Source organism: Artemia franciscana, chromosome 9, assembly GCF_032884065.1.
Source record: "Artemia franciscana chromosome 9, ASM3288406v1, whole genome shotgun sequence".
NCBI lineage: Eukaryota > Metazoa > Arthropoda > Branchiopoda > Anostraca > Artemiidae > Artemia > Artemia franciscana.
This window is the reverse complement of record NC_088871.1, coordinates 14195278-14216184: the sequence shown is the minus strand read 5'-3', so window position 1 is coordinate 14216184 and position 20907 is coordinate 14195278. Positions and strand designations below refer to the sequence as shown.

Genomic DNA, 20907 nt, shown 5'->3' with positions numbered 1-20907 from the left:
CCTTTTGTAGTTACCAAGAAGGTCTAAGCCTTTATATGCCTTCATCCTCCATTCCTCTATCCTCTTGTTTCACCTCCTTATAAAACCATCAAGTACTAATGATGTAAAAATGGTTTGGTCTTTATATTTTTTGACCTTTTGTGACTTATGTTTTCTATCTCTTGGATTTGAACTTTTGTATTTAATTGCATTAATTGCAAATTCCCTTTGACTTGTTTGTGCTAATTTCTAAGGTTTTGATTTTTGTGTTTTATGACATTTAATGCTCATTTGCCTTTCTTACCTCCTGATAGTTGTTTGTTAAGCAAGTATTATTTTATTTGACTGCTCTATTGGTATTGAGAATCAATACCCATGCTGAATTTCCACTCAATCAAACCATGGGGAAGTGTTGATCACAAAACTTAATCATTAATCTAAATTATGAATAGATTAAAAACATTTAAAAGCGCAGAATAATTTACAAATACTTCATTTATGCAGGATATTCAGTATAAAGCTATAAATGTCCAGATCTGAAAAGCCCTACTAAAAATCTTGACAAGTTTGAGGGAGAAAAAGACTAAAAGGATTTTTTAGGTTGCACATGTCCCCTCTGAGGAATTTGAGGAAGAAAGAGAATAAAATGATTTTTTGAGGTTGCACATGCCCCCTTGCAGGATTGCAGGGAGGCAAAATCTCAATCACCTCCAACCCCATGAGAACCTACTAAGCGGGAAGAAACCTTAATGCATTGTAATAGTATCTTGTATTTTTCTTAAAATTTGAATATGAGCTAAAGCAGTATAAACTGCTCTTTGACATGTGGAAGCCAATATATCATACATGTTTGAATTACTTTTTAACCATATGAAGCTGTGAAGTTGTAACAGCCCTCCTCCTCGGAGTTGAATAGCCCAGTACTGGCATATATACATATAAAAGGACACCACAAACAAGATTGAGCAACCGCCCTTGGCATAGAGATGCAACACAGGTTTTGTTGGTCCTCAATCAGATTGAATAAATTGGTAATCAACTGTTTTTAAACGGTTTGAAATCAATTTATTATGCATGTTTAAATTTATTTCTAACCATATGAAGTATTAACAGCCCGTATCTCTACTGATTAAAAGAAACAAAAAAAAACAAAAAACACTGCCTTGCAAACCTATAAGCTATAGGCATGTATGCCAGTCTTTGTGTTTTGAATCAGAGGATACGCGGGCTGTTACTACACTTCATCTAGTTAGAAATCAATTCTAGCAGCTGTCTTTTAAAAAGAGAAGTAACGCAGACTTTTGTTAGTCTTAAATCAAATTAGATAAATTGGTAGCAAACGTTTCTTTGATGTTTTAAAGTCAGTTCATTATACATGTTTACCTTAAATTACCGTAAATCGCATGTACAACGAGATAAGGTGGTTGCGAGCCTCCTGTAGAACATTTCGCTGCTGGTGTGACATGACTGTGGTTTGGTGTCCCACTTTAGCCTGCACTCTGCATTGCCCCAGTCCTGATCAACTCCTTTCTTGAACGCATCTATGGTTTGGGACTGGATGGTGGGTTTGGAGAGGCTGTCCCAGTGAGAAACGGTGCGTACAGAGAAGAAGCTCCCACGCTTCACGCAGATGGCAATGAGGGACTTGTAGCTTCTTTGTGTGACCTCTTGTCGCACTTGTGAGGGATGGGGAGAAGACTGGAGATATTTTCCTGGAGATATTTTCTGGTTAGTTTGCGAGTAGCGATTGGGTCTTCTCTCTTCCTTTGATAGACTAGAGGGGGGAGTTTGAGGGACACGAGGTGCTCGTCATACGGCTTGTCTTTTAAAGCTGGTATGGGTTTGTTTGCTCGTCTTTGGATGCTTTCGAGTTCTTTAACGTTCATTGCTCGTCTTTGGATACTCTCAAGTCCTTCAACGTCTATTTTACACACGGCTTCCTGGTGGTAAACCTTCTCGTGTTGGCTCGTGTGTGGCTGGGGGACTTGAATTCGTCATCAACAGTAACCCCTAGGTCATTCTCCTCACTTACAGTATCAAGTAGGTTATCTCTGATATGGTACGGTCGTCTAAGGTTGCTGTGTCCAAGCTGCAGGACTTTGTATCTGACGTGTTGAACAACAGACCCCACTGAGATGACCGTCTAGGTAGTTCATCTATATCTTATTGCATCGTTGACTGATCGGGGCTAATTTGGGCCTGTCCTAGGAGCTTACAATCGTCAGCATATAGTGTTAATGTTTTTTTCAGGTGATCTGTATAGTCGTCAATACACATGCTGAACAATATGGGCCCCATGATTTTGCACTGCGGAACTTCCACTAATGACAGGAATTTCGTATGAATAAACAGGTTTACCGATGGCGTCATAAACTACTACCCTCTGAGTTCTATGAGTAAGAAATGCTCCAATCCAGGCAACTATATCATCATGTACCCTGTATGCTTTCAGTTTCAGGAGAAGAAGTCGGTGATGTACTTTATCAAAGGCTTTAGCTTGATGGACCAATATGACATCCATCGAAAGGCCACCATATAAGAGTCTGGTTACAAAGTTATATGTTTCAACAAGGCTTGTGTTGATTGAGTGACCTTTACGAAAACCATTCTAAATTTTTAAAGTGACTGATTTCTTTAAAGGTGAGAGACCAGTGCGTCATTTATGATACTCTCAAGAACCTTGCATGCTATTGAAGTAAATCTTATTGGTTGATAATTACTGGCTTGGTCCTTTCATCCTTTCTAGAAGATGGGCTTGATGTTGGCCTGCTTCCAGTCACTTGGGAGCACATTGGAAGTGAGTGGCATCTCAAACATCACGGCTATTGGCTTAGCAATTTTTTCAGCTGTATCTTTTAATAGCGTGAGTTGTAGGTTATCTGGCCCAGCAGTTTTTTTAAGCATCAAGTCTTTTAAGCCTTTTCAAGTCTTTTTCTATACTTATAGTTGTCATGTACATTGGTTTTCGGATCAGCTGCTCTGGTAAAGTGGGTGAAGGGGTAGCTATGGGCTGAGCTGAGAAATTTGTACCAAAGCTCGAGTTGAGCAAATCCGCTTTTCCTTTAGCCTCTAAGGCCTCTGAATCATCCTGTTTCATGAGGTCTGGGTTGTCAGGTCTGGAGGGATTAACTGCTGAGACATGGTGCCAGAACGTCTTTGGATTCTGCTTTGCATCAACTGCATTTACCTTCCGAGTCAAATTTATTAATCTGTTTCTGTATTTCTTGAACCTGTCATAGACCCAAATGTAAATTTTTTTGAAAACCGTTTGTTTACTTTATCAATCGTAAAAATGCTACATAGGACATTTCCCCTCGGTAAGAAGAGCTCAAGAAAATGTAAGTGAATGTAGACTAAAATTATTGATTTGGGGTACTTTAGCTCCTCCTGCCTTATAGAAAACCTTTGCTGACTGTCCCAAAAAACTTAATTCCTGTATGTTGTTTGTACAATGTTTTTTAAGGCTTCAATTGCTATCATAGACACACGCAACAACTTTTCCCCTGGAAGGGTTTTCAATTATTTTGTTTTTTGATTGAGTATGGAGAGCTGACAAACTCTCAAGAAGTGTGACAAGAGGCACTCTGATATTTGATTTTTTTTCAAAAAGTTTGGTAATAAAGTCAATCCTTGACAATTACTCCTGAAGGTAATTAGTCTGGGGGAGAGTTTCTAACCCTTCTTTCTCAAGTATGTATAGTATTAGTGTTGATTTAACTATGCTATATATGTATGTATTCTTAGGCATTCTTGGAACACTTGGGAAATTGGGACAGTCATGTACTATAAAGATATCAGACAATTCACTAACAATTCTCATGAATATTGATCAGGGAACTGGAAGACTTGGCACCACAGGAATTGGATCAGGCTTAGCTTGGTGTTTCATACCATCAGCTAATTTTTTCGCTGAATTTCTCATGGAAGGATTGTGTCCAGCGGAAAATCTTATTCTCTTAGAGTTCAATCCATCTGATGTTACTAAGACCCTATTTTCGGTAAAGAGTTCCTTGTCTGCAAAAGCCTTCAAGATGAAACTGACGAAGAAATATTTTCCATGTCTTACCTTTGAAGTGGAGCTGGTAAGATTTCTTTCTAGAAACTGATTAACCTTTCAAACTCAAGCTGTCTCAAATTAGTATTTAAAATTTTAAAGGCATTTTCTCCAAAAGTTTTTATCCTTTTTTCTAGTTATACTTAAAAGATATATTTTACTCATTGATTCTAGTATTGATCTTCGAACATCACTAAAACTATTTGATGCTTGTTCTGCCAATTATAGCACTTTCGTGGCCATCCTTAAAATATGCTTTTATCATTCGTTTTTATTTAGATTTGTGTTAATAGTATTTCTTTTGTTTTGTGTTTTTCTTTGGATCCCTGATGCCTGATCGTTATTTTGTGACACCTTGTATTCGGAAATTTAAAAGTGGTTTATTCCGAAAATTTCGGCACTTTTTCATTGTTACATTTAAATTTGTGACGTAGTCATTAATTCCAGTGATGATCCCTTCACAAGGTCTGTTTGACATTTTTTTTGGCAAATAATACACTTTTATGGCCATCCTCAAGGTAATACGGTACCTTAAAATCATTTTGTGTGTTTCAGCTTCGGCAGACCGCCACACAGACGAAGGATCCAATTCTCCCAGAAGAGTAGCAATTATCAATACCTGCTGAGAATTTGTTGTTTGACTCTGAAATTTTACCGAAAAGACAGTGAAATTTTGCGTCCTTTCTGTTGGTGAGGTTGTCGGCTAAGGCAAGGAGCACCACAGTGAATTCCCAAACGGGTCAAATTGCTCAAATGATAATTCCATTGGGCTCATTTTTAGTGTTTTTCTAGTAGGTGTTCTAAAATTTTTTTAAGTCTGTCCTTTTCTAAGCCTTTCTGTTCCATTTAATATATATAAAAAAAAAACTAAATTCACATCCATCCTCTAGTGATGTAAGTTTCATTAAGACTGGATATTTCTTTTTCTGGCATAAAGCGCGAGAACTTAAATTATTATTCTAAAATTTTCGGTAAGTAGACATTGGCTTTTATGCTTTCGTCATTTATTGGAATTTTTATTCTTGATCTACAAGTTATGGCAAGACCGCCCAATCTATTGTAAACATTTCAGTCACACAAACTAAATAAGTTTATAATAGAGAATATAGTGTGATCCTTTAAGGTGGGGTGTACCCTTAAAATGTCCTACAGTTATTTCTTTTGGATCTTGTTTTCTAAGATATTTGAAATCTGTTCTTATTTTTTGGAAAACTATTGTATCAGTTATTTTTTTCACTGATCACTTAAGAATCACCTTCCTTTTCAAAAGCTACTTTTAGTTTGTCTTAGCGATTCTGTTTCTATAAAGAAACATGTTTCTTTTAATGTTTCCTAAAAACTAGAGTGCAGTTTGCAACAGTGCCTCTGCGTTATTAATCCCCCTGATTCTTAAAATTCAGTGAATTCGTTTGGTGGTTAGTTAGTGATTTCCAGTGATTGTGTTGCTTTGTCTTAAGAATCATTTTAGATTTGCTCTGTTTCTTAAAATTTAAGGATATTTCGCATCTTTTATTTGTTTCTTTTTCTTGCAGCTGAATTTTAAGTCTCAATATATCGTGAAATTCCAAAATTGATTTCTGGAAGTCGATGTTTTTCTAAAGTACATTCAATTAATGATTGATGTCTTATATTTTTTTCAGCCATCTGCGTCATCTTATAGCCGCCATGTAGTTCATGACATCCCTGTTACTGTTATCCCTAGACGATTGTGGTCGGATTACAAAGATCCTCAACGTGAAGAATTTGATGTACAGTAAAATTTTTTTTTTTTACATTTCACTTTCCTTTATTTTCATCACTTTATGTGTCTTTGTTATCTGTAAAAATTCTTGCATCTCTTTTCTATACTTTTATCATATCCTTTACTTTCATCTTCTTATATTTCTGTACTTCCAGTAAACCCTTTTTCTTGGATTTCTGTTTTCTTTACTTTCATCACATCCTTTACGTCATTAAAAAATAGCATAACTAAAAGTGATGCATAGATTTCTGAAGGATGATAATTAGTTTTTGGACACGGTAGTGCGAATTTTTGTAATACATATTATGTCAATGTTAAAAAAAAATCTAATTTATGTGTCTTTGTTATCTGTAAAAGTTCTTGCATCTCTTTTCTATACTTTTATCATATCCTTTACTTTCATCTTCTTATATTTCTGTACTTCCAGTAAACCCTTTTTCATGGATTTCTGTTTTCTTTACTTTCATCACATCCTTTACGTCATTAAAAAATAGCATAACTAAAAGTGATGCATAGATTTCTGAAGGATGATAATTAGTTTTTGGACACGGTAGTGCGAATTTTTGTAATACATATCATGTCAATGTTAAAAAAAAAATCTAATCAAACCAGATTCTTTTTATCAATATTTCTGACTTATGCGTTGATGATGCTGTATTACTTTTCAATCCTCTCATTCTTAGAGACTTTGGATATTCCTTATTTTAAATAATTGCTCAAAAGCGTAATTAAGCTGTTTAGATAATATGGGTATAGCTACTTTACTGATTCAGCTAAAATAACTTGGGCAAAAAGGCAGCATCTTTTGTTTTTTAGTCTGAACTTGTAACACTGACATAATTTAAAGAATAGCCTTCTGCACAAAATCTTTTGGAGAAATTAAAGCGGTATTGCTGCAACCTTGGGATCACCAAATGTAGCAAAATATATGCCATTTTTATGACAGGTTTAAGATAATACTCTTGTACATGAAGTCTTTCGTAGAAGAAACAGCGAAATCGCTGCGACCTTGTTATCGTCAAAGATAGCAAAATATGTACCTTTTTATGACGCTACTACTATTGCTACTACTAACCTCTTCAGAACTAAGCTGCCTAAGGTCAACACAGCAAACCACGCTCCTTTTCCATCACAATCTATTTTAAGCCTTTTTCTTACACTCTAACAAGAAGTTCCAATTTCTCTTAAATTCTTTCTTACGGCTTCCTCCCTCACATTTTGGCTATGTACTGCTTTTTGTTTAGCCCTAGATGGTTGACTTTAAGGGACAATATTTGGCAATATGCCATCTTTCATCCGCAGAACGGGATCTAGCCATCTCACCTTTCTCTTGTCATACCCATAGACAGCTGGATGGAATCATATTTTTCGTACAGCTTACTGTTTGAAATACGATTAGTTGGACTGGCTCCCAAAACAATCAGCAGACAGTCCCTCGAGAAATATTTAATAAATCCTCCTCCGTCTATTGAAGCGCCCAGCTTCAGAACCGTGCTTGACTCCTATCATCACTGCAGCTTTCAATATTCTAATTTTGGTTCGCAGACTGTGTTTCTAACTTTCTTTCCAAAAACACCATCCGGTACTTCACAGACTATTTTTCTAAAATTCTGTCAATCTACACTACCCAATTACTGACTCTTTAGTTTAATATTCAACTGTTCCTGGAAATTGTTGTCTCAAATTCTCATTCCGGAGTGTACCGACGCCATAACTTTCTGGAAGTTAGCTAACCTTCCTAATTTAAGCTTTCCATTAAACTTAGACACTCTTGAGATGGGGTCTTTACTTTTAACATCAATAACAGTACTCCTATTTAGTCTGATATTTTGTATTCATCCTGCCTTTCTTCACTTACGTTGTTTGCACTAACGTAATCAATAAGGTTGATATTCTTATTATCATGTGCGTTCAATGTTGACTTAAAGCCACACTATGACCAAATAGCGTTTTGGTTAGAGCTACATTATTATGCCTCCAAAATTTAAGTAGTCAGTAAGTGTCAATATTTTCTTTTCTTATACCAAATTCACCTAGGTTAGGATACCATCTGTCCTTATTTCTACCAACCAAAACATTAAAATGCCCTTATAAAAATACCACATGTCGACCTGAGATTCTCTCTGTTTATTTCTGCAGCTGTAAGTAAAATTCATTTAAGTCACTACTATCAGTCGATTCAATAGGAACAGATACCATTATATTTGATGTTTTTTACTTCTTACGCGTAAAATTATATGTAAAATTCTAATATTATTATCTTCTCAACCTAAACAATGCTTAACAGCTTCCTTATTCATCATAAACCCTATCCTTTCTGTGCATCCCATCCTCTATGCCTGATTGATTAGATTCTACATCACATAATTTCGTTCTTTTCTACCCCTGGGACGTGGGCTTATGAAACTTCTAATAAGGTCAGTTCAAAACGTTTGAATTCGTCAGTCACTACGATAGTTGTTTTTTAACGTTGTGATATTCCAAGCTGTAATGTTTATATTATTTAAATCATCAAAATTATTTATGGCCTCAGAAAAGTAATGAAGCAAACCAGTGCAAGAAGGGGGCCAACGCATTTTCTTAAGTCTACTCGAAGTGCTTCACAAGCTTAGAACTGGACAGCAAGAAGCCCCTGGTATCTCCAGTATGAATGGAGGCTTTGTGCAGTCTTTGGCCCATCTTGGTCACTACACGGTTTTCCATACTTGGTGATGATCTTCTGTCATAAGAGTTGAAATCCGGCTCAAGCGCTCTCAAGTCTATTACTTGAATAATTTTACTAAAATAGAAGAACTACAATTAATATTACTGTAATTTTGTTAACACTTTTATAACTACTGATTACTATTTTGTTGATAATAAGAAAAATAAATCGACTATTAAAAAACCTATCCATAAATAATGCTCGAAACCGTAAGCTTTGACATTTTTCTTAATACCCCCCCCCCCCCCCCTCAAGTTAGACCCAGTTGCCCTTATGGATATATATGATTTATCTCAATCTGTCATAGCTACGGTAGTCAACGGTAGTCAGAAATAGGAGGGGAACGAATATTTTCCCATTTGAAGTATTCCGGGCTATAGGTTCAACAAAGGGCTGCTATTTTAAGATTTAACAACATTTAGTGATTTATAACAAAGGGTTCAACAAAGGGCTATAGGTTCAACAAAGGGCTTGGTCACAACACGGTTTTCCATACTTGGTGATGCTCTTCTGTCATAAGAGTTGAAATCCGGCTCAAGCGCTCTCAAGTCTATTACCTCCGTCTCATTTTATATTAATGTGTACATACGTTGTACTGCTACGGGTAGGCAGCTCATAATAGATACTGTAGCTATGACAGATTGAGATAAATCATATATATCCATAAGGGCAACTGGGTCTAACTTGAGGGGGGGGGGGTATTAAGAAAAATGTCAAAGCTTACGGTTTCGAGCATTATTTATGGATAGGTTTTTTAATAGTCGATTTATTTTTCTTATTATCAACAAAATAGTAATCAGTAGTTATAAAAGTGTTAACAAAATTACAGTAATATTAATTGTAGTACTTCTATTTTACGGGAATTATTCTGGATATGAGCATGCGGTGTTCTGGCCTTTTTTTTCTTTTTTTTTATACACCGGAATCCAGAATCATGTTGACTGTTATGAATCCTCTGGTTCTTTGTAAATTTTAATATGGGAAAAAGTAACAAATTCAAATGGTTACGAATATTTGGCGAAAGAAAATACCTAAGGATTATACCTGAGTTCAGGATCTACGTTTCTGTGAATAAACAACGCCACTAATAGCCACGACCAGCCACGACCAGCCTGAAAACTTTGACAAGCGATATTTCTAAAACTAAATAACTGGAAAATTCGCATTTTGTAGAATTGTTCACATTTATGGCCAGACCACCCTGGGGGAGGGGCAGAGTGTACAAATGAAGACCACATTGAGAAATATCCTTTTTAATATTTTCATAAAAAAATTGCCCCCTCCTCCCCCACTTTAGATTTAGAAAAATACCTTTTGTATATTTTGGCTGGAAAATACCCCCCTCCCCCAGTTCTGAAAATAATTCTTTTGGCAGTTTCATTCGAAAATAAAATTAAATGTCTCCCTTTTTGTCAGTTTTAAAAAATGCCATTTTTCGTATCTTCGTTACAAAATAATGGGTTATTCGGGCATCGGTTGGTTTGCAGAACGCATATAGTACTGAAGAACTGCTCAAAAATATTAATTGTATCCATGAAGTAGCGCTTTTGCTTTCGGTCCAATAACAAGCTAGAGTAACCAAAAAGAAAAAAAAAACACAGAAAAAAACACAATTCATGTTCTTTAAAAAAAGAAATATCCGAAATTAATCCGACTCCTTAATTAAATGGTTTCTGCAATTAGAGGGATGTGTCATCCCGCTGCAACCATATTGCATACTTTGTCCATGCATGTTCCGTCAAATGATGGGAGACTTAGGAGCTATCTAGGATAATTAATATCAATTATTATTATTAGCTAACTATGTTATTTTTAGGCTACAGTTGTTCTTCCGAGCATTAGAACTGTTAAGAATATTATCGATCGCTTGAAGAACCTAGATCCGGTGGTGGAAGTTATTGTCAATCGAAATGGAGATGTTGAATTCAAGTGTGAATCTTCGATGGTTACAGTCACTTCACGACTTACCGGATTGTCTGTAAAGAAATGGAGTGAGTTTGATCTAATACTAAAACACAAAAGAAGAGCTATGCGAAAATCTTACCTAAATTTTCCTGCTCAAGTCCTTAATGATTAAAGCTTAAGCTATCAGCCTATGCTTAAATCCTTTTTCTCGAGGTTAATTTCTATATAAATATGTATTCAACCCCAGGCACGCTCGTAAACATATATTTTCTGGAGGGGTGGGGGAATTGGTCAAAACTTGTGAAAATCGGCGGATTAAACAGCTAATTGGGAAATTGAAATAGTCTGGAATTTTTTTTTGAGGTTCCGTCTGGAAACAGCCGTCTGCATACGTACTCACATATCACCATATGAAAAAAAAAAGATGTTATAAGTCAATTAGTTGACTACTAGAATTTTCAATTCATTATGAAATATGCTAAAATAAGTCAAGAATAGTTTCCTGTCACCTTTTTTACAGCGTTTTTTTAGAGAGTTATGGACTCAAACATAATAGCTGTGAACTCAACTCTCCATATTAACAAAATCTGGACTGTATATATATATATATGCATTGATAGGACTCCAGACCCCCCTTAACTATCAATAGCTATATCATGTTCCTTGCTTAGTTGCTATTTCTAGTCTCTCTAAGATCAATCTCAGTGGCTTTTCAGTAATTTTTATGTATTTCTTCAAGCCTTTCCAGTTTTGTTCTTTTTTGTAGCTGTTCCTTCTTAAGCTACTATTTCTAATCCCTCTATAAGGTCAACTTTAGTGACTTGAAGCTTGATCGCTATGTTCTCTGTCTGCCTTTATGTTTTTGTATTTTTGTTTGTATTAAGCTGGTTGCTTTTTTTAGTTTGTGTTTTCTCCTGTTTTTCGATCTCGTTGACTTTTTCACTTGCTTCTCCATCTTTTTTCTTTTTTTTAACTTGTTTTCCTTTCCTCTATTACTCCTAGCTTTGATTTGTTTAATACCAATTGTTTTGAGATAATTTATTTTTCTCTTAAATATTGAAAAGTATTTAAGTATTGTAAGGGACAAAAAGGGGCAGCCAAATATGAAACTAATATGAAACCTGGCAAAACTGCCTGGATAGATATAGATGTTAGAATCAGAAAAGCTAATGCAAATTGAAAGTAAAACTGGATATTATTCAAATATTTTTTTGAATTTAAATATGAAACTAAACTCTTTCTACTCCTACACCGAACTTACCTAGGCTAGGATACTATCTATCCCTATTTTTTACCGAACTGTGCGTTAAATCTCTTAATAAAGCACAATGTTTCTACCTTGGACCCTGCCTATTTGCATCATTATCCTCAACCATCCACAATCTGTAACCAAATAATATAAAATAAAATGGGTTTGACCAATCGATAAAATCGATTTAGTTTTAGAGGATGGACTTCAAACAATAGTTTTCCAGAAACGTCCCATATCACCTTTTGAATCACTATAGTTCTTCTATCGAGATTAAAAGGTGTTGCCAAGGCCTCAACATTTCATGAACTGTGGATGATAAACAACAAAATAAACTTTTTATAAAGATCCTGAAAACCAAATATCATTTAAGAAAAAGAATTGGATCAATCGATAGGGGGAGTGTTTTACACAGTAGTTTTCTTAAAAAAAAAGTCCATATCCTCATATTAATTACCGGAACTGATTTATTACCGGACATATCCTAATCAAATACTGTAGACAAAAGTGGATTGGACCAATCGATAGAAAGTATTTAGTTCTTGGAGGTGGGCTTCACACACTAGCTTTCCAAAATTTTTCCATATCGATATTTAAGTTACTACAGATAATTTATCAGGGTTAAAAGGTGTTGCCATAGCCTCCCAGGAACTACAGATCATGTATATGTCAACTATGTACCTAGATTATACTCCCCACAGATAATTTACTGAAGATTATCAACATGATTTTTGAAAAAGGGGAAGTACCTGGCGAGCTTAGGTAAACTCTTACATCCCTCCATAAGAAATGTGATATCACAGGGTTTGGTAATTCTAAAGGCATTAGCCTTTTTTTCTCTAGTAAGCAAATTAGATAGTAGCATTACACTTGTTATACCTAGGAATATTGTAGATAAAGATCTAAGAGAAGAACGGTGTGGTCTTAGAAAAGGTAAAGGATGTTTCTACCGAATGTTCACTCTTAGATTAATAATTGAGAAGTGCCTGTGCCATCAAATGCCTTCAGTCTTTGGTCTTATAGATTATGAGCAAGTGTTTGATTCAGTTGATAGAAGAGATTTAACCAAGGTCATTATCATTGCATGGTATACCAGATAAATGCGATAAAGTGCTTAGTATTATGTACGGGAATAGCATTGCTGTGGTTAAGGAAGGAAGTGAGGTTATTAGCTGGTTTCGTATTAAATATGGAGTTGAAGGGGTTGTGCTCTATCCCCATTTAAATGGATTCTTTCGATGGACTTCGTCCTAAGGAGCACAGCAAAGGCAGTGGGAGAACACAGAATTAAATGTGGCAGTAAAACTCCCCTAGACTTAGACTAAGTTGATGATTTAAGCATCCTAGATGAAAGTTTCAGAAAGTTGCGTTAATTTTTAGAGGTTTTGGCTGAGTTCAGGGCGCAAGGATAGGTTTGAAAATTATTGTCAAGAATACCAGGATAGAAGAATACCAGAGAATACTCTGTCGCTAATACCAGGAATAAGTGAAGGTAAAGAGGTGATGTCGGGTGATGAGAAGATCGATCAAGTGAAAAACTTCAGATTCTGAGTCAAAAACCTCAATGGCTCTTCCAATAAAAAGAGAGAGGAAAATGTTTTGTAAATTATAAATGCATTGCAGTCGTTATGTATCAGCTGAAACAGTGAGACGCCAAAAGTGAACCTGAAGAATCTCATGGTGCTCTAAAGTTTGGAGAAGGAGAAGAATATGTATAATCCCACTCTTGTATAATATCGCAGTTTTTTTTCAAATATTCAATGTTGGATTGTGTATTTTGTATAAGTAGTATCATCCTCGTTATATGAACCAATTCGTTTCAGGCACTCGATCAGATACTGACCAGGATGCCGTTAAGAAGTTTAGTACTCGAGTGGATTTAAAGAAGTTTGCTCATTTTCTTAGCGGGGATGTTGTCACAGCGGGAAAAGTTTGCTTAAGTAAGTGTTTAAACCTTTTCCATTTCAGTGTGAAATATAATTCAAGGAAGTCTAGTTATGAATTTTAAGCCCTAGCGATGTTGGCATGTAAAATTATGAAAAAAAATTTCTGAGAAAGCAATGGTCTCTGAAGTTTTTTGTCTTATTTCAATTTGTATCTTCCTCTATTTCTATTACCATCTTCTTCTTCTAATTTTTATTTTCTTCTGAGGTATTTCAATTTATATTGGCTTTTTAAAACAATAGCAAATTCTATCGGGGATTTAAACACAGCGGGAATCTTTTTTGAGCATGTGTTTGAACCTTCTCCATTTCAGATTGAAAAAAAAATCGAAATAAGTTTAGAAAAATACGATTAAAAAAAAATACAAAAATACAATTGAAAACGCCCAAATGATGCTGCTGTGTGAAATCGTGATGTTATCAAGCAGTTCGTGGTAACGAACTGCAGTAAGGAGCGACCCGGCTCAATAGTAACCAAAACTCTAAAAAATCGGAGTTTTGATACCAATAGTTACATCAAAAGAATCAAATTTTAATGCTGATTTTAAATATATAAGTTTCATCAAGTTTAGTCTTACCCATCAAAAGTTAGGAGCTTGAGAAAATTTGCCTCATTTTAGAAAATATGGGAAACAACCCCTAAAAGTCATAGAATCTTAACGAAAATCACACCATCAGATTGAGCGTATCAGAGAACGCTATTGTAGAAGTTTCAAGTTCCTATCTACAAAAATGTGGAATTTTTCATTTTTTGCCAGAAGGCAGATCACGGATGCGTGTTTATTTGTTTGTTTGTTTGTTTATTTTTTTGTTGTTTTTTTTCAGGGGTGATCGTATCGACCCAGTAGTCCTAGGATCTCGCAAGAGGGCTCATTCTAACGGAAATGAAAAGTTCTAGTGCCCTTTTTAAGTGACCAAAACAATTGGAGGGCACCTAGGCCCCCTCCCACGCTAATTATTTTCCCAAAGTCGCCGGATCAAAATTATGAGATAGCCATTTTATTCAGCGTAGTCGAAAAACCTTATAACTATGTCTTTGGGGACGACTTACTCCCCCACAGTCCCCGTGGGAGGGGCTACAAGTTACAACCTTTGACCAGTGCTTACATATAGTAATGGCTATTTGGAAGTGTACAGACGTTTTCAGGGGGATTTTTTGGTTGGTGGGGGTGAGAAGAGGGGGATATGCTCGGGGAGCTTTCTTTGGAGGAATTTATCATGGGAGAAGAAAATTTCCATGAAGGGAACGTAGGATTTTCTAGCATTATTTAAAAAAACAATAAAAAAAAATATGAAAAAGTTTTTTCAACTGGAAGTAAGGAGCAGAATTAAAACTTAAAACCTCCTCCTAATACCTCGCTCTTTATGCTAAATTATTTTTAGTAATTTCAACTATTTATTCTACGGCTTTTGTGATTCATGGGCCTTTCTTAAGAAATGGGGACAAAATTTAAGCTTTAGTGTAAAGAGCGAGGTACTGACGAGGGGGTGAACCCCCCATATACGTAATTGAAACATGAGAATACAGAAGTTCTTTACGTAAGCTAATTTATAAGTTACGTATATTTTTTACTAATAAAAACATTCGTAACAAATTAAAAGTTCTTGTTGCCTTTCTAAGTAGCCAAAAACCGGTAGGCAACTAGGCCTCCTCCCCCACTCCTTTTTTCTCAAAATCATTCAATCAAAACTATGAGGAAGCCATTTAGCCAAAAAAAAAATATGCAAATTTCGTTTTAATTATTCATCTGTGGAGAGCCAAAATCAAAACATGCATTGATTCAAAAACGTTCAGAAATTAAATAAAAAATAACTGTTTTTTAACGGAAAGTAAGGAGCGACATTAAAACTTAAAACGAACAGAAATTACCTCGTATGTTAAAGGGGTTGCTTCCTCATCAACGCCCCGCTGTTTACGCTAAAGTTTTTTACTGTTTTAGAAAGTAGTGTTAAGAGAAAGAGTCAAACTTTAACGTAAAGAGTGGGGCGCTGATGAGGAAGCAACCCCTTTCACATACGAAGTAATTTCTGTTCGTTTTAAGTTTTAATGTCGCTCCTTACCTTCCGTTAAAATTTTTTTTTTTTTTTATTTAATTTGACTCAGACCGAATTTCTCTTGAAATTCATTACAAAAATCATTCTTTAAAAAGTTAAAAAAAAATACAATTGAAAACGACCAAATTATGCTGTTGTGTCAGATCGCGATGTCATGTTCCTTAGACAGAATTTCTCTTGAAATTCATTACAAAAATCATTCTTAACAAAAGCTATCTCCTACTTAGACATTTTTTTCGATAGGTATTTTTAAATACAAAGAAAAATAACTGGAAATTTTACCCGCTTGCTGAAGTTGGCTTTTATTTATTGGTAGCTTCATGTTTCCGGCCAGAGAAAAGGGGTTTTAAACAACTATCTGAAACAGAAAATTAGGGAAATTCTGAAGTTCCAATTTTTTCCTATTTCTTTCAATTGTCTATTATATAAACAGGATAAAATCTGTCTTGAAAATTCTGAGAACCGCGTTTCAAGTCTGGCTATTGCAAGACATGACTGACTTGTATTCTTGCAAAATTGGCTTGGAGTTTTGGTATATTGGCTGAGCTTTGTACTACTGAGTATATTGGCTGAGCATATTATAAACTTATCATTTTATTTGCTTATGAGCTTATACTTTATTATATATTTATTATTTATACTTTATGCTATTATATATTTATAATTTATATATATTTACTTTCGGCAGCAGAATAGTAATAAAAATCTTAAATAAACGTCACATTACTACTCCTTTCCTTCTCATAATCTTCTATAATTATATGATATGTTTAACAGCATTGGTTAATACCCTAGTGATATTACATTTTTAACATTATGTCAACTTTTTGACGTACGGATTTAATTGTGGGCTTGATTTCGGCTAATAAAAAGTTGGTTTTTCAGCTTTCTTCGCCTTTCTTGTAATTATGGTTCAATAATTGGTTTTATTTTAATAATTATTGTAATTTCTATTTATTTGCTCGAGAAAAACATAGTACTTAGATTAGGGTTTGTCCATTAAATAAATAATGTTTAAATAAACAGGAAATTCTCAAGTTATTCTTATTTTGAATAAACCAATCTATTTTTTACTAGTGTTTTATATTTTGGCTTATTTTTAATAGCATATCTATGAAATTGTCTCGTTGCAAAAAGGATCAGATGAATTAATAGTTAAATTGGAAAAATCATCCAAAACATGTTCGCAGTGTTTTCCGATTTGAGAAATATTGTGTGCTGCCAATCATGTGGAGATTTTTTTAGTTTTCCTGGGGCGACGTATTTCGTCAGGAGTGTGGAAAAACTCTTCATTTCTTTAATATTTGTTTGCTGACTTGACATTCTATTTGGTCCAAGAAAGAAAATAACGAAATCTAAACACTCCAAGTCTGTGAGGACTCCAATTTCGGAAGCTGGAGTATCTGGCCAAAAAGTCCCCCCCCCACCTTTTTTTCTGAAACGAAAATCATATTGCTAAATCTGAAAATTATCCACGTCTAGTACAGTCGACTCTCCCTAACAAGAAATTCACGGGACCACGATTTTTCTTCGAATGTACAGTTTGACTTATGCGTAGTTCTAGTCATAGAGGTAAGCCAATTGAAAGTTCGAGTTACAAAAGGACAAAATCGCTAAATATACTCCCAACAACCACTATAAAGTTAAGAATATATTTATTAGTGTGTTATAGACTTGGCATAACAAGACTTAATTTTTTCAAATGTCAATACTATATTTGGTTTGCTAGGAATTAGACACATGAAAATTAACAGAATTTGATACAAAAATATGTCAAACAAAATGAATTCATATCAAAGTTGATATGTCGCCTCCTGCATACCGGAATTTTGACCAACAGAGGTCCATTTGAAATCTTCGAGACACAGAGGTAAACTTTGGCTCGTGAAGGTAAAGTAAAAATTGAATAAAGACCTTTCTACTGAATTTCGAGTTATATGGGTGATTTTCGGGTCACTTCGACTTACCGAATAAAACATAACCGAAAAATTATTTTGAGTTATGTGTAGTTTTTTCTTTGACTATTGAAAAGAATTCGAGGTATCGAGGATTTATCGAGTTATTGGGAGTCGACTGCAGTTGAATAGAAAGTGATTACCTGTTTTGCTTTAATATTTTAAAATCTTTTTGTAGAAAAGAATATTTCACCTTTCCATTGAATTGACGCACTGCTGAGATTTTCTTTCTCTGTCAATATATAATTTCCTGTAAAGAAAGTACAAATATTTCAATTGCAAATTCAGTTACAATTCAATTTTTAATTGCAGAGTATTTAATCGATTGCTAGGACAAGAAACTGTGATTCGGCTTGTATAAGACCTTCCATTAAATTTTGAACGTGTAACCTTTTAACGTCTGACGTTCTTACGTTCTTATTTTGTACGTTTTTAGCTCTTAATTGCTGAGTCGTTACGTTTGTGAAATATATTATGCTAATTTTGTCTACTGTTTTTCAGTAATATTTCTATTCAATTTGAAATTTTGTAAAATACTGACTACAAATTCGAAGTGTATATAATTGGTTCTTCAAAAATATTTTTCTTCACTTGTGCGTTCCTCTTCCATATTTGAAGTTAACACTTGTATCTATCTAATCCGTTGATTAATGAAAAGCTATTTTGTGCATAAGTTTTTTTTTTTAAGAATAACTTTAACCCTTTGTATTTAAAGCTTGTCGATCGGCTTTTGACAACTACTTGTCCTACGTTTTTGTGGTAAGGTTTTAATAAATCCTTTACTGGGCGTGGCCAAAAAAGACTAGAAAACCCTACTTTGATTCAAAGTTTTATCCGTTTTTTAGGTTAGTTAAGATGATGTCTTTATTGCTAAACAATCATTTATTTTTAAGGCATCAACGATGGAGGTTTATTACATTTAAATGTTCAAGAAGAAGGCTTTCCAATATCCTTCCAGTTCTTTCAACCTGGACTCTACGCCTAATAAAATTCTGTAATTATCCTCTATTTCTGATTTTTCTATTCATTTTGATAAAATAAAAAAGTTCGTTCTCTTAGCTCGGCATTCAAAAAATAGAGAGCTTCTGTCTCCTTGAGCAATAATAAATTGTCCAAGTCCTTCTACCGTCATTTTTCTTTGAAGCACTCCCCGAACAGTAAGCATTCTTGGATCGTCCCACCCATCAGCATAACCTTCATTGACGAACCATGTAAGCTTTCTTTTCGATAGGACTGTATTATTCATAGGTAATCGGCCTCAGTCATAAATGTAAGGCTTTCTTATGCCCAAAGCATCGCAAAACCAGTAGTACTGAGCATCTCTATCATGGTATTCAGTTGTGAGAGAACTTATCCCATTTGACTTCGATCGTTTTCAGATCTTCAAGCATAACTTTTTCGAAGTCAGTTTTTTCTTTTGCAGGATTAGTGTCATCAAAACCATGATCAGTTTCCCATTAAACTTCTCCTTATTCATATTCGTTTAAAGAAATAGCTATCGTAGCACTCAAAAATGCACACTAAATTGCGCTACTTTTACAATCACAAAGTGGTCACTAGTTAGATATACTTACGAAATATGATGCAACTTTCAATTCACTTGTTAAATGCACTTACGAAATATGATACACAAGAGTTTAAGAATCTGTTCTTACGGCACTTGACTGGTTCTCGTTTGTTGTAATGCCTAGAATGTCTGCTGATTGATACGGATGGTGGAAGCATGGATCGGTGCTTCTCGTTTGTTAATAGTGATTTCCTGAATTTCATTATCAGCTAATGTCTTCGATCGAATAAGGTGGGCAAATTCAAGAGCTCAAGGGCACTTTCGTAGCTGCTGAAACTGGGTCCATGTATTATCCTAGTAGCGCGTTTTTGAATAGGTTCTAGTTCCTCTGCCATGTAGGCTGAGTTTGGGGACCCCAAACGGGACAGCAATACTCGAGGAAAAGTCTGATGTAGGTTGCATACGCCAGCAGGAGATGACGATCAGAAAAGTCTAACCTGCGCATACTTGTTAAACTCTGGATTAAGTAGTAACCTTTGTGCACAATATTGTCTACTTGCAGCTTAAACGAGTAGTCACTTGTGAATGTTACGCCTAGGATTGTTGCAGAGGAAGCAATTGGCAACAGAGCATCTGGGATAGTCATATCTCGCTTGAGTGGGTTAAGTTGTAAAACTTGTGACATCTGTTTATTCACTTGTAGACTATCCGACTTACACTGGTTGATGAAGTCTGTGAAGAAAGTCGGGTCACACTGCTGCTTTGTTACTGCATTTTCGACTATATATTTGAGAAGTGCAGATAAGTCAACAACAAACTTGAAACGCTCTTCAAATTCTGCAAGGATAGGGTTGATAACGGCAAGAAATAAAAGAGCAGCTAATTTCGTTCCTTGGGGGCATCCACAGGTTAATTCTGACCACTCAGAACAGGCATTTTTTTCGAATACAATAGCTATTTATTGAACATACGTTAGTGAAAAAGAACAAATAACAACTTGGCGCTTGTAACGTTAGTCTTCAATTTCTAAACCGCTGAATGCAGAAAAGAACCTTTTAATAGAAAGATGACAAAAACTTTATAGCTTATTTACAAACATAGCGAGACGTCTCGTTTGCAGTAAACGTTAAACTTATCTTCGGCTCGTTAATAACTAACAATAAAAAATAACAGACATTTTTCCGTTCATTGTTAACAAAAGCACTTAAATGAAAACTTTGAAAGGACAGCAAAGGAAAGAAAGGAATAGAAAAATTTCACAAAAGAGGAGTGTTCATAGACCACACCAGATAAAAGAAATCAAAAGTAGAAGAAATGGAAATAATTACATATAACATGACATGTCTTAAATGAAACTGAACCCATTTATAAGTATTTATAGTTTCTCCTAAAAAAATGAGATTAATCAATCCCACAATAGGTGTCATGCTGATGAACAACACTTATGCTTGTAGAAAGAAACCGAAACTACTTGGGGATGATTCTGAACGGGTCCCCCGATTCCACATCTTCATACAAAATTTATGTAATACAACTTTACAGCCGATAATGATAAGAAAATTCATTTTGCGTTAAAGAAAAACCACCTTCAAAGATTCGTGTATTGAGGAAAAGGGGGACTATCAGCAGCGCTGACCGCGAATCATAAACGGTTCTTTGGAATTAGCACAATTAATGACTCGTGTCTTTGTTATATTGAGTAAAAGTAAAAATTAATCTACTTGAAATATCATGCCACAAAAACAATGGAATTTCAGTTCCAATTAAATGAATTTCAGTAAATGGATTGTTAAGTTTACGATAAATGGATTTCAG

The 20907-nt window shown here is 34.9% G+C and overlaps 1 protein-coding gene across 3 annotated transcripts in view; it reads left to right on the top strand.

Annotated features, from left to right (window-relative positions):
- Nucleotides 1-18643, top strand: part of LOC136031038 (checkpoint protein HUS1-like) — a 28533-nt gene extending 9890 nt beyond the window's left edge. For all 3 annotated transcript variants that reach the window (XM_065710230.1, XM_065710231.1, XM_065710232.1), the window contains exons 3-7: nt 3724-4061; nt 5674-5781; nt 10295-10469; nt 13456-13572; nt 18479-18643. In XM_065710230.1, coding sequence (XP_065566302.1) covers nt 3724-4061; nt 5674-5781; nt 10295-10469; nt 13456-13572; nt 18479-18570 — 830 coding nt within the window. In that variant the 3' untranslated portion in view covers nt 18571-18643. The remainder of the gene's footprint in view (nt 1-3723; nt 4062-5673; nt 5782-10294; nt 10470-13455; nt 13573-18478) is intronic.
- Nucleotides 18644-20907: the final 2264 nt, after the last annotated feature.